The sequence below is a fragment of the Gopherus evgoodei genome, chromosome 5, assembly GCF_007399415.2.
Source record: "Gopherus evgoodei ecotype Sinaloan lineage chromosome 5, rGopEvg1_v1.p, whole genome shotgun sequence".
NCBI lineage: Eukaryota > Metazoa > Chordata > Testudines > Testudinidae > Gopherus > Gopherus evgoodei.
This window is the reverse complement of record NC_044326.1, coordinates 112428790-112443321: the sequence shown is the minus strand read 5'-3', so window position 1 is coordinate 112443321 and position 14532 is coordinate 112428790. Positions and strand designations below refer to the sequence as shown.

The 14532-nt window shown below is 45.1% G+C and overlaps 1 protein-coding gene across 2 annotated transcripts in view; it reads left to right on the top strand.

Moving 5' to 3' along the window:
* Positions 1 to 14532, top strand: part of TBCK (TBC1 domain containing kinase) — a 185875-nt gene that overhangs the window by 87195 nt on the left and 84148 nt on the right. For both annotated transcript variants that reach the window (XM_030564512.1, XM_030564511.1), the window contains one exon: positions 9489 to 9525. In XM_030564512.1, coding sequence (XP_030420372.1) covers positions 9489 to 9525 — 37 coding nt within the window. The remainder of the gene's footprint in view (positions 1 to 9488; positions 9526 to 14532) is intronic.

The window sequence follows — 14532 nt, the reverse complement described above, 5'->3', positions numbered from 1 at the left end:
CTAGGCATTTATTTAGCTCAAGTGGGTCAGGGTGGGGGGAGAGAGGGCTACAGGACTCCTTACCATATAACCTGTAATTGGCACCAGGATTACAGGACTCCTTACCATACAACCCATAACACAAGGTAGGCTATCCTCACCCTACCCCCCAATACTCAGCCCTACCATGAGCGGGACAGAGGGTACAGCAGGATGGGGACATCAGCCAGTGAAGACCGCAAGGTCCCACCACCAAAATCCCAGGTCTTCCACCTCCTGGGAACTGTTCATTTTATTCTCTTAACTGCACTGGAAACTGGCCACAAGTTTCAGCAAATAAACAACTTCATCCCAGTACCTCAGTTAGGTACTAAGTGAGTTCCTACTTAACCCACTATGGCTTGCAGGTGCTGCGAGGAAGGCAAAAAACTTCATGGTCCTCCTCCAGTTGTCCCGTGGGAGAAAAAATTATTTCATAACCTCCTGAACAGGCAATAGGATAGTCCCACAGCATCTGTCGGGCTAGGTTCCCATTCCTAGTTTGGGTGGCTAGAATGGTCTGCTTGAACTAAGCCAAAAGATGCTCCATATGGTACCTGCCTTGAGCTAAATCCTGGGAGCTAGGGAGTGCTGGATAATCAACATGCCTTTCCCCTTGGCCAATGGGTGCTAGAGACTCCCAGGGTAAGAGCTATTTATTGTCCCTTGGCGAGTGTCTCCCTCCCTTGCTACTGGGACTGCTCCCCTTTTGCCCCTTGGCTCCTACCAATTGATTCTGGTGGGTGGCGTTTCTCAAAGGGCTTACGATTAAGGCTCAGATTTTGTCATGGATATTTTTAGTAAAAGTCACGGACAGGTCATGGGTAATATAGACAAATTCACAGAAGCCCGTGACCAGTCCCTGACTTTTACTAAAATTATCCATGATACAATGGGAAGGGACTGGGCAGATGCTGAGTAGCTGGGAGCTCAGGGGGGCTCAGAGCCCTTAGGGTCCCCCTGCCCACTCCCTAGTGGGGGGGGAGAGCTGCGGGAGTCCCCCTGTCCTCTTCCATGGTGGCAAATGAGTTGCCAATATCCCCTGCCGCAGTGGCAGGGGAGCTGCTGGAGTACCCCTCTGCCTGCGGCGGCCGGGAGCTTGAGGGACGTTGCCTCAGGCAGCAGGGGTACCTCACGACTTCTGCGACCTCCAAGACAAAATCATAGCCTTACTTAAGATGAGAGAGTTAAACTTTTTGTTGTTGGTTCAACTTCTTTCTTAAAAGAAAAATATCAGTTTTTCTTGGCGTGGAAGATGTAACGACAGCGCTTACAATCAGTTAGTGAATGAGTGTATGAAGAAGTGATAAAATACACTGTCCACTGCAAATTATAAACAAAATTTTTGATTTTTATTTTTAATGTCAGGGTCAAAATTAAAAAGTATTGACTTGGAAAAAAACATGAATATTTAGTGACAATTTAATGTTTTTAATCCATGAAACAACTGAAAACAGAATAAAAAAAATTGTGCAAGTTAATTAAATACAAACTTCATGGACTACTTACTTTTTAATGCACGATGTCAGCTCTTGCAAATTAGTGAGTAGATGTATGTCAGTGAACCTTCTGGAAATGTATTAAATCAAAGTGTCTGACCCAGAAATTTTATTTGCGTAGGGAGAGTAGTCGCTTCAAATGGGAAAATTCTAACTGCACAATAGCAAAAACACATAGGGGAATGTATTCATTAAAAAAGAAGAACTAGGTGTTCTTGATATTATAGTACCTTGTCACAGCTGCCACCATACTTCTCAAATATTCTCCCCTTTGTCCAGAGCACCATGCAGTTTTGAGTAGTCTAGAATGCTGAAGTAATTTGAATAAAATGCCTTTCCAGAAAATTTAGTTACATTTCATTCAGATTTATAATTTGAATGTTTCCAGTAATAGATTTAGCTAACTTCTGTCACAGACTATCACTGTCAAGACTCCACTGTGCTGGGTCTACGCTTAGGTTGATGTAGCTAAACTGGTCAGAGGTGTGGAAAAAATCACACCCCTGATCGACATAATAATGCTCACCTGGTGCCCACTGTAGACACAGTTATGTTGATGGAAAAATGTTTCCATTCCAGGGAAGTGGTTTTCCTACACCAGTGGAAAAACCATTTCCATCAAACCAGGCCATGTCAACATTACAGGGTTATGCCTGCGTAGCTATGGTGACGGTCTCTATATTGTAGACATACCTTGAGCCTGTACTGAGGTGACACACTGAAGACAGTAAGAAGAAGCATTGTTAACTGATATGGACAGCACTTTTTAAAAGTCTGGTCAGGTTATAAATAGAACAGTTATTAAAAATAGATGGCAAGCTTTATGACAGTATACATTCTAATTATCAGTGTGGGTGGGGAGAAAGGAGGGAATCATCACCATGGAATTGGGGAATACAGATTCAGTGGGAAGAGGGGAAATATAGGGTGTTTGGTTCAGGACTGTATTTTCTGAACAGTCATGATAATCATTTTATCAAGAAACTATGTTCCTTCAAAAATGTTAAAGTTAAATCAATGCTTTTGCAGAAATTGCCAGCTGTTACAGGGCCAAATCTGCAAAACTGATTTTTTCATTCACAACTTCTGTATGAGTGTGTGTTGTGACAAAATTCCTCCTCTACCTTGGTGGGTCCTGCGCTTATTGGCAGATTTGCTCACCTCAGTGATCTTCCCCACAACCTGGATCAACTCCTCCTGTGTCTGATCAGGAGCTGGGAGGTTTGGGGGGAACCCAGGCCCGCCCTCCAGGTTCCAGCCCAGGGCCCTGTGGATTGCAGCTGTCTATAGCTGTGGATTGCAGCTGTGTGACAGCTACAACTCCCTGGGCTACTTCCCCATGGCCTCCTCCAAACACCTTCTTTATCCTCACCACAGGACCTTCCTCCTGGTATCTGATAACGCTTGTATTCCTTAGTCCTCCAGCAGCACACCCTCTCACTCTCAGGTCCTTGTGCCTCTTGCTCCCAGCTCCTCACACGCACTTCCTCTCCTCCGGCTCCCCCTCCCCTGACTGGAGTGAGCTCCTCTTTAAACCCAGGTGCCCTGATTAGCCTGCCTTGATTGGCTGCAGGTGTTCTAATCAGCCTGTCTGCCTTAATTGGTTCTAGCAGGTTCCTGATTACTCTAGTGCAGCCCCTGCTCTGGTCACTCAGGGAACAGAAAACTACTCATCCAGTGACCAGTATATTTGCCCTCTACTAGACTCCTGCACCCCACTGGTCTGGGTCTGTCACAGTGTATACTCATGAAGTGATCAAGAGTTTCATATTTAAAGTATACTTATGCATGTAATTATCAAGTTTTACCAGGAAAGCGTAAATTAAGTCTATTGTACAGGTTTTTTTTTCTTTTTGGTAACTGTGTTTCAGGGAGATAAATAGGATTGTTTATAAATGATCCAACTTGAGACAGGATATAGCGACACTTAAAAACTAACGTAATATGCCCAGTCAGCTGAAGAGAGTGGCCAATGTAGTGGGTTACACACAGATGGATAAAACTTACTCTGGTGTAGAAAAGACCTTACATATGCATCACTTCAAGCTAGTGTTAAGGAGGGAAGAAATTAGGGTTTTATGTAGATGAAATGCACAGGACTTTGAAAAAATAAAATGCAAGCTCCCAACATGGGGCTGGGCGAAGGGCTGTAGCATAGCCATGCAAACACGCTATGGCCATTAATTCAGCATGTGAATTAGAATAGCAACATAGAATATGTACATATGTATGTTCCCTGACCCATTCTTTTGCCTATCCCTATCATTGCCATCCATACCATCCTACATGGATCCAGTACAGAAACCCATCCGCAGAGCTCCTCAGACAATGACTCAAATCATGGGCCTCTTGCGGGCCCTCAGACAAATTTTAGATGAGATATGAAAAATTAAACAACATTTATTTGTATATATTTTTATTTATTTGTATTATGGTAGTAGCCAGGAATCCCAATCGCTATCAAGACTCCACTGTGCTGGTCGCTATACACATGCATAGGCAGACTCAGGCCCTCTCCCAGAGAGCCAGAAGCCTAAGAAAATTGACAAATGAAGGGCATAGAATAGAGAATCCAAAATATATACCAATTGTGATGTACAACTATACATTTGTTAAAAAAAAGTATTTGCATCATACAAATAAATGTATTGGCAATCCCTGACTTTTTTAAAGCTTAACTGCGCTTCCTAAGAGGAGTCAATTCTTCCTAAATCACCTGTCACATAAAAATATTTTTTTCCCTGTTCTGCCTTTTAGATTAGTAAGAGAGAGGGGTGTTTTTGCACCTGTAACAGGACAGCCCAGATCCATCAAGGTGAAGGATATGCACTTCAGTAATGAGATCCGAACCAGAGTTTCGTGCTTGAGTACTAATCCTATCAAAGTAAACCCTGATTAATCTTTCATCATTGAAAAGCAGGCTCCTGCTGCAGGAAGGATTGTTTCCTGGCACCCTTCCATTTACTTTGGGTCATGTAGCTCTCAGAATATTGAACGCTGCTGAAGCTTGAATAGTTGTGAATATTGTTAGCTGATGTGGTGCCTGGATTAAATATATTGCAGTGGCTATGTGATTTACATGTAAATGGAGATATCCGTAAGGTGAATTTCACAGGTTTTTTTTTTTTTATTTTTCACTGTTTTGTAGTATGAACTTATATAATGTTTTATAACATCTGTTCTGTATTTTGCTTATAATTCTAACATCAAAATCCATCCATTTTTAAGGGAAGAGAAACAAGGAAATGAGCCACATTACTAGAAGGAAAACTGTATCCATAAATTATTCTGAATAGCTTTTAGCTGCAAATAATGGAAGCTAGACACAGTTGTCAGCTGGCCATTAACAGAGATGACAAGGTCTGGCTGTAGTTACTTAATATCATCTTGGTAATGCTGCTGTCATAGACAGACGTGAAATTGGATTCACTGATATGCAGGAGGTGTCTGTAATAAGGCTTTATTTAATTAGAGTTAAAAGAACACTGTTGCCAACGTATTTTTCGTTCATTTTATTTTCCAGTTTGTTTATAACTACCCTTGGAAGCCTGAATTAAACTGTCCTTACTGAAATATATCCCTAGTTTTGTGTTATGTGAAGAGGTAACACTTCCCTATTCACTTTCTCCACACTTTTTCAGTCATGAGTGTTTGATGGCTGGTTTTTAATTTTCATTTAATAGGAAAGCAGTTGTTTTTTAATTTACATATTTGGGATGAGAGATAAGGATGGATGGAATTAGGTTTAATCCTTTACATTTATCTTGTCTGCTTATGGGTACTCTGTCCTTCAAACACTTGTGCATGTGCTTAACTTTAAGCATATGAATAGTTCATTTAAGCACTTACACAGTGCCTCAGAAATTAAAATGAAATATGTGCATAAGTATTTCATTACCAGTATCTGGGTAGGGCACTGAAATAGGAGGCATGAAATTAAAGTTTTAGTCCTGCCGTTCTGCCACAATATTGCTGGGAAACCTGGGGCAAGTAATTTTAATTCTCTGTGCTTGGCTCCACTTTGTCACAAGAAGTCAGTGAGGACAAAACTTACTAAGATTCAGAAAAGTACTCAACATTTATATGGCTATCAGGAATATGCAGGGTTGTCACAATTATAAAAATTTTGGAAGGGACATTAAACATAATGCTTCAGGATTTAAGCAAGTCTCTAATTATACCATTTAGGAGGAGACCTAATGTGGGAGGCAGACTATCTCACATTTGTCCCCTTTAGGATTCCTGTCCTTTCTGAAGCATCTGGAATAGCCTTTATAAGAGACAGGGTACAGAGAGTCAATGGATCTTGGGTCTGATCTAGTATGTCAATTCATAAGTTCCTGTAAATATTTGGTTTGTGAGGAAAAATGTTTAAATTTACCAAAGTTATGAGTGTTTGAAAGTCACACTAAATATGTGTAGTATATATGTTCAGTTTGTGAATTTGGCACTTACTTAAAGAAATGTATATCACATGTTGGCAGTTAGAGTAATTAAGTTTTCTCTTTTAAGACTTACCTTGCCAATTAATAAAAATATGGAACAAAAATTGTCTTCAGACTTGGGTTGTTTTGTAGATGATGATCCTGTGAATATATTTTACTTCTAAATTATGATAGATACTCACAACCTTAACTCTACCTTAACAAAGCTTTTTCTGGGAATTTCCTTCTCAAAATGGATACCTAACATGTAAATCTACTTTTTGTAAATTCTCAGAAAACTCACTGTGCATTCAAATGATAATTGCATTAATTTTGGGGACGATAGGCTGTATTCTTCATAGATTTTTTTTTTTGAAAAGTGTTTGTATTACTGCTTTTATGTGTACAACTAAACTCAACCTTATCTATTAAACATTGATAATTATGGGACTGCAACTCATGATCTCAGGCTGTTTCTCAAAGAAATGTACTTTTACATTGTATTGAAAGTATATATTTTGTTTCATTGTTTTTACTAATTCTCTTTTGATGTGGAAGTTGTTCAGCTGATCTTTTTTTCATGTGACTTAGTGTCTATGAAGTTCAAATATTGCTCTTATTGAGTACTGCATAATTTTTTTAAAAAATACTGAGCAGTACTCATTTGAAGGGAAGAGGCAGGGAGACCCACATCCGTTGCAGTTAGAGCTCCAGTGGAAAAAGGTTGAAAATCACTGCGGTGAAAGTTTTAGCCAGTCCTAGCATGCAGTTATTCTTCCCTGGTGTTGCTAGGGGGCAGTATTTACTAAGAATATCTTTATGTTGACTATATTGGTTTGACTATGTAAATATGGCAGCATATTTGTTTTTAATTCCTGTTTGTGAGGCAAGTACTTTAAACCAGATACATGTTGTTCTTCTTTTGGATCTTCATTTCCACTTTTGACTTGCTACAGTGGAATAAGAAGACATGAAGGAGGGACGCTGAACAGTGCAGTACCTCTCTCTTGTTTGTAATAAAAAAACTGGAGATAAATGATCATAATATTTTTATACTTACCCCTACCCCTTCTTGTTGTAGCATTATATTTTAGAAAATAACAAGGATAATTTCCCCTTCAACTCCTATTGTAATTTCCCTAATAACTAGCTGCTACTTTAAGATTGGTCTAACTTTTTTTTACATATTAAGTAGTTGTCAGGATTGGTGAATGACGTTTGTAGCCAGGTCTGTGTTTTAGGGATAAGGTTTTTGACTATTTGTCATATTTACAGCATGTTAGTGTTTTCTGTTATGCCCAATAGTTTTGTATATTTCTTTTTCTTGTGCATGTTGAAAAAATGTGTACACAGCTTAAGCTGTAGATGTGTTATTTACATTTCTGTGTGTGTAATTTTGAATGTATGCAAGCCTGCTTGGCTAATACCATTTTTTTAAAATCAAATCATGAGGCTGAACTGATCTACTTCCAGTTCTCAATGAAATAATTTATGAACAAGGGGGATTCAGGTATTTTGCTGTGATCATTTTTTTTTATCTCAAAAGCAAAAAGTATGTCTACATGGGGATAAAAATCTGCGGCTGGCCTGGGCTAGTTGACTTGGACTCATATGGCTTGGGCTGCGGGAGTGAATAATTGCTATGTGGATATTCGGACTCAGGCTGGAGCCCAAGCTCCGGGACTCCGTGAGGGTGAAGAGTCCCAGAGTTTAGGCTGCAGCCCAAGCATAAATGTCTACACAACTGTTTTTAGTCCACAGTCCAAGCCCCGCAAGTCTGAGTCAGCTGACCAAGGTCAGCCATGTCCATGCCACGGAGCTTTAATCTCCATGTAGATATACCTAAAGAGAGAGCCTTCAGCATAGCTGAAGGCTTCTTTTCTAGTGGATATACTGCACATTCTTGCATGTGAACAGATTATTAAAAACGTGGTGGCACGGCACAAGCACTGTTGCAGGCTTTTCAGATGGTAATGGGGAACATGAAGTTGTTGATGGAATGCTTTACAAAAATACATGTGTGGAAGTAGATTGTGCTGGTGTATCACATCAACAATGGTAGACGAATTTTTACCATCAGAAACTGAACCTTTCCATATAGTAAGGTCCATTCATAAAGACCTGTGTGAATCCTGTAAAAACTGGCAAATTTAGTCATCTCAGCTTTTCTGCCACTGTTATGAATAGCTGGTTAGAAGAAAGGTGCACCTAGAGTAGCTATTACAATAAATTTTGGAGAGCTCTATCCAAAGAGTACTGCAATGTACATACATTCATAAGTTCAACGACACCAGTTAACTGACCCAGTTGAGTGTATTAAATACAAAAAAACACTACTGCAATATTAAGTGTGTTTATTTAGTCACTAGACATAAGGAAATGCAAAATAAAGGTTCATTAGCAGCACTACCTTCTGCATTTCATGACGTAAATACTAAGCTATACATTTAACTAAAAAGAACCTCTCCAGAAATGGAAAAATACTGTATATGTACAGTTCAATTGAGTTAAATTTGATATTGGAATTTTAACTTTTGCATTCCTGACTTGCAGTGACTTTCTGAGCAACTTCAACTTAGTATCCACATAGATTTTTACCTTTAATTTTGTAAGTATTTTCTTTACAATTAAGAAATGCTTGAATGGCATAAGCACCTAAACTTTCCCAGTTACTGAAGAGGGCATACCTTTTTAACTGCCTTTCTTATTTACAGTGCATACATGCATAATGTAAACTGTTTGAAAGCCTTACAGTAGCATAAAGTTTTTACAGCCCAGAAAGCCCTTAAGGCAGCATAAATGCTTAAGCTGCCTCATAGCAGAATAAGTGCCTGTGCCACCTCAAATCCTTCACATGATATAAACTTTAGGAATAAGTATCTAAACTGCTAATAGCATACAATACACTGATACGTGCTTTAAGTCCTTAAGGCTGAATTGTACCTATTGCTGTTCATTGAAAAATGAATAGTTGGTACATTAGGATCACATTTAATAGATGTCCATACAGGAAGAAGGGGGGAAAAAAAAAAAGCAAAGCAGATATGCCCCGTGCTCTTCTCAATAAGTGTGAATACCCACATCTTGCTGAACGTTCTGCTGCATGGAACAATTTCCTGTTGTTCATAACTTCATTATCTAAAGTATTTTGTTTTTCATAGTTGGCTATGTACTCTTCAGTGAAGATTCGTTGAATGCCAATTTTCAGATGTGCAAGATCAGTCATTTTTGAGTTATCTGTATGTGTAAGTGGGATGGGAATTGTGACCATTTAATAAAACAAGGGTTTGGTTTTTTAATTTTCAATTAAACTTAAAAGTGGATGAAATGATTCTGCTCAGCCTTTTGTAAAAAAACAAAAACCTCTTTAAGCAAAGGAAAATTTAGCCCCAAATGTAAAGTTATCTGTAAGTTACATTTGTGTGAAAATGGTCTTATCACTGAAACTTGATATGCTGTATACCTTTAAATGTAATAGAAAATCAACCTTGACAAGGCCTTCAGCTCATAACAAAATGTGTTTTTATCCCTTCTCTTCCTCTCGTAGCTGTATGCTATTCCTTGGTTTCTCACAATGTTTACACGTGAGTATATATTTTTTCCCTTCGGTTAAATATAAACACTGTATGTTTAACTTCTCCCATTTCTCCATACAATATCCATTTCAGTTTAAAAGGGAAGAATATAGAGCCTTCACTTCTAGATGGCTAGTTCAACTTCACCCCAGGTTAACTGGAGTCCATAGGGGCTTTGGTTTTGTACACTGAAAACCAGTCTTGTCAGTTCCATGCATGTATGAGAAAACCGGCCTCTTCCATCTTTAGGGGAAAAAACAACTCCCATTTCAGAGATCTCAGTTACACGTTCAGGCTTCCCTTAGTTGTAATTTGACAGACCTATCCTCCATGAACTTATTTAATTATTTTTTGAACCTAGTTATACTTCCCAGTATCCGTGGCATTGAATTCCACTGCAGTATGTCAAGAAGTACTGCCTTATGTTTGTTTTTAAAGCTTCTGCCTACTAATTTAATCAGGTTTTGCATTATGTGAAGAGGTAACACTTCCCTATTCACTTTCTCCATACTATTCCTGATTTTATAGATCTCTGTTGTGTCATATCAGGAGTGGGCAAACTTTTCGGCCTGAGGGCCACATCTGGGTATGGAAATTGTATGGCGGGCCACTAATACTCACAAAATTGAGGGTTAGGGTGCAGGGGGGTGGTGTGGGCTCCGGCTGGGGGTATGGGCTGTGGGGCAGGGCTGGAGATGAGGGGTTTGGGGTGTAGGAGGGTTCTCCAGGCTGGGACCGAGAGGTTTGGAATGCAGAAGGGGGATCAGGGCTGAGGCAGGAATTTGGGGCATGGGAAGGGGTCAGGATGCAGGCTCTGGGCAGTGCTTACCTCAAGCAGCTCCCAGAAGCAGCAGCATGTCTCCCTTCTGGTTCCTATGCGGAGGCGTGGCTAGGGGGCTCTGCGTGCTGCCTGCGTGGCCAATGGGAGCTGTGGAGGCAGTGCTTGGGGTGAGGGCAGTGTGCGGAGCCCCCTGGCTGCTCCTATGCATAGGAGCAGGAGGAGGGACATATCGCTGCTTCTGGGAACCACGCAGAGTGGGGCAAGCCCCATACCCCGCTATCCGACTGGAGCACCCGAGGGGAGTAAGCCCCAGACCCCGCTCCCCAGCCGGAGCTCAAGGGCCGGATTAAAACGGGCCGTAGTTTGCCCACCGCTGCTCTAAATAGATTCCATGAGAACTTTTTCTTATTCCTGAAACCAGGGATCAGTACAGAAAGAGGAAATCCTTTCATATATAATTTGACACATTTAAAAAAAAAATAAGAGCCAGTTCTTCTTCAAGTGATTGCTCATATCCATTCCAGTTAGATGTGTGCGCGCCGCGTGCACATTCGTTGGAGAAACTTTTACCCTAGCAACCCAGACGGGTCGGCTGGGCGCCCCCTGGAGTGGCGCCGCTATGGCGCCCAATATATATCCCAGCCGACCCAGCCACCCTTCAGTTCCTTCTTACCGCCCGTGTCGGTCGTTGGAACTGTGGAGCGCGGCTTCGCTGACCTCCACACTCCCTAGCAACTCTTTTCGCTTCGTTGTATATAGTAGTTATAGTTAATCGTTGTAAATATATATATAATTATTAGTCAATTAGTTAGTTAGTGTTATTAGTGTAGTTATTAGTCGTAGTTTGAGGGGATCGGGGACCCCACCCCCCGCACCGGGAGCCGGGGCTCATGCCCGGCTCATCGGGTTTCAAGCAGTGCTCGGCTTGTCACAAGCCGATGCCAGTTGGAGACCCCCATGACTCTTCCTTGAAGTGCCTTGGGGAGTCGCACTTACCGGCTAAGTGCTCGATCTGCAAGTCTTTCAAGCCGAGAACCAAGAAGGAGCGAGACATTAGATTAAGACAGCTCCTTATGGAAGCGGCCCTGACACCTCCACCCTCGGCACCGAGCACAAGTCAGCTGGTAAGCAAGGGCACCGCCACGGCACCTTGCCAACAAGGACTCACGGCACCGGCCTCCGTCGGTACCGAAACCGGCTTCGAGCCGCTCCCTCTCCCCGAGGTCGAAGACGGCGAAGGCGCAAACCATCCCGACAACAGCTGCCTCGCAGCCAGAGCCTGCGCCAAAGACGGACAGCCCGGCACCGATACCTGTCACGGCGCCGTCTAAGCCGGTACGGTTGACTCCGACCCCACGAGGGCCATCGAGTCTGGCACCTGGCGGCTCCCCGGTGCCCACCGCGGTAGAGCCTGCTTCACCATCTACCCCGGAAACATTTGCCGCAGCGAGGGACCTGATCGCGATCACCGATGCACCACTGCCCTTACCCCCGGCACCACCGGTGTGGATACTACACTCAATGGGCAAACCGACCCTGACCAGACCAGCTTCGGTCAGAGTAGCAGACCGGCACCGCTCCAGATCGCGGTCCCGCGGACGCTCTGCATCGAGGCGTCGCTCATACTCTCGACGCCGATCTCGCTCTCGGTGCCGTTCAGGCTCCCGGCACCGATCACCTCGGTACCGCTCACGCTCCCGGCACTGGTCAGGCTCTGGTCTCGAGCGTCAACCCGGTACTCGCGGTACCGCTCCAGCTCGCGGCACCGCGGTGGGTGCCACACCTCCAGGAGCAGATCGAGACAGAGGGACTTGAGATCTCGGTCGACCTCCCGGCACCGAGCCGGTCGCAGGTCCCGATCTCGCTCCTGACATCGTCACCAATACCGGCACCGGTCACCACAACCCAGAGGTATAAGGTCTGTCGGTACCTCGGCGCCAACTTTCGTCACTCCACCTTGGCCGTCTAGAGGCATGTCGGCGTCCTCCCAGGCGGGTAGCTACTACGAACGGGACCAGGATCCCGAAATACCGCTGGGAGTGTTCCAGAACCCCCGCCCACAGGACGTGGGTGCCCAACAGTGGTGTTTTTGGACACCCTGGGCATATCATCAGACCCAGGGTGGCCCCGTGCCCCAGACCTGTTCTACTGCCTCAGAACATCGGGTACCGGAGGCCACTATCTCCCGCCCCCCTGTGGTTGAGTCGGATAAACAGCCGCCACCGGATTCCCCGGGCCGACTCGAGCAGGAACCAGTCCAGGAGCAGGATACCGCACAGGATGCCCTCATCCCCGGAGTATCCTCCTCCTCCTCCTCCTCGCCAGATGAGGCCGTGGCTGGGTCTTTGGCGTCAGGACCCCCGCCAATAGACCTCAGGGCCCACCAGGACCTCCTCCGTAGAGTGGCCCTTAACATCAACCTACCTGTGGAGGAAGTCCCAGAGGTTGAGGACCCGGTAGTGAGCATCCTCTCTGCGGATGCACCTACCCGAGTAGCCCTCCCATTCATAAAGACTATCCAGTCCACCGCCGATAACCTGTGGCAGTCGCCAGCCTCCATCCCACCGACAGCTAAGGGAGTGGAAAGGAAGTACATGGTACCCTCTCGGGGGTACGAGTACCTATATGTCCACCCCCCTCCTTCCTCCCTAGTTGTCCAGTCTGTCAACGACAGGGAACGGCACGGCCAACAGGCTCCGGCCCCCAAAGCCAAGGAAGCTAGGCGACTGGACCTCATGGATTGCAAGGTGTATTCAGCTGGGGCTTTGCAACTCCGTGTGGCCAACCAACAGGCCCTACTGGGCCGTTATAACTATAATATCTGGGCGGAGGTGGGTAAGTTCTCCGAGCTTCTATGCCAGGACTCACCCCCGGAATTTAATGCGTTCCTGAAGGAGGGTAAAAAGGTGGCCAGGACCTCTCTACAGGCTTCCTTCGACGCGGCTGACTCAGTGGCCAGGACCTTGGCCTCAGCAATCACCAGGAGGTGCATTTCCTGGCTTCAGGCCTCCACCCTACCCCCGGAACTCCAATATACCGTCCAGGACTTACCCTTTGACGGGAAAGGTTTGTTCTCGGACAAAACGGACTCCAAATTGCAAAATCTGAAGGACAATCGAGTCATCATACGTTCGCTGGGGATGCATACACCCTCCACCCAGCGTAGACCCTTCAGGCCCCAACCACGACGCCCGTACTTCCCACCTCGCCAGAGACAGGAATTCAGTAGACGGCGTGGCCGGGGGGGCCGCAGACGCCAATCCAGCTCCCAGGGAGGCCAAAACCAAGGGCCCTTCAAGGCACCACCGGGCTCCAAGTCCGGCTTTTGAAGGTGCGCCCGGGGACGGCATACCAGACGCAAGACAGGATCCTTCCCCTACCTTCTACAACCGCCTCTCCCACTTCCTCCCGGCGTGGTCCCGGTTAACTTCAGACCGTTGGGTGCTACGCACAGTGAAGCACGGATACCACGTGCAATTTGCTTCCTGACCCCCTTCCCGCCCCCCCTTCCCAGTCCCTCTTCAGGGACCCCTCTCACGAGCAAACCGTTCTGCAGGAGGTTCGTTCTCTCCTCGCAGCAGGAGCTATAGAGGAAGTACCTCTAGGCGAGAGAGGCAAGGGGTTCTACTCCCGGTATTTTCTGATTCCCAAGTCCAAGGGAGGTCTCAGACCCATCCTAGACTTGCGAGGCCTCAACAAATGGATGCTCAAGTTGAAGTTCCGCATGATCTCCCTGGGAACCATTATCCCATCCCTGGATCCTGGAGACTGGTATGCCGCCCTTGACATGAAGGACGCGTACTTCCATATTGCCATCTTTCCACCGCACAGGAAGTACCTTCGCTTCACGGTCAGACATCAGCACTTCCAGTTCGCAGTCCTACCCTTCGGCCTCTCCACAGCCCCGAGGGTGTTTACCAAGTGCATGGCCGTTGTGGCCGCCCACCTCCGTCGGCGGAAAATCCACGTCTTTCCGTACCTCGACGACTGGCTCCTGAAGGGGTCCTCCCAGTCGCAGGTGCGGCGACATGTCGAGGCCGTTACGGACCTCTTCTCCCAGCTAGGCCTGCTTCTCAATGCCGAGAAATCCAGCCTGGTCCCCACACAGAGGTTGGACTTCATAGGCGCGACCCTGGACTCTACTCAAGCCAGGGCTTACTTGCCTCAGCCCCGCTTCCAGACTATCGTCTTGATGATACGGAGCTTGCAGGCCTCCCCAATCACCTCGGCTTGCA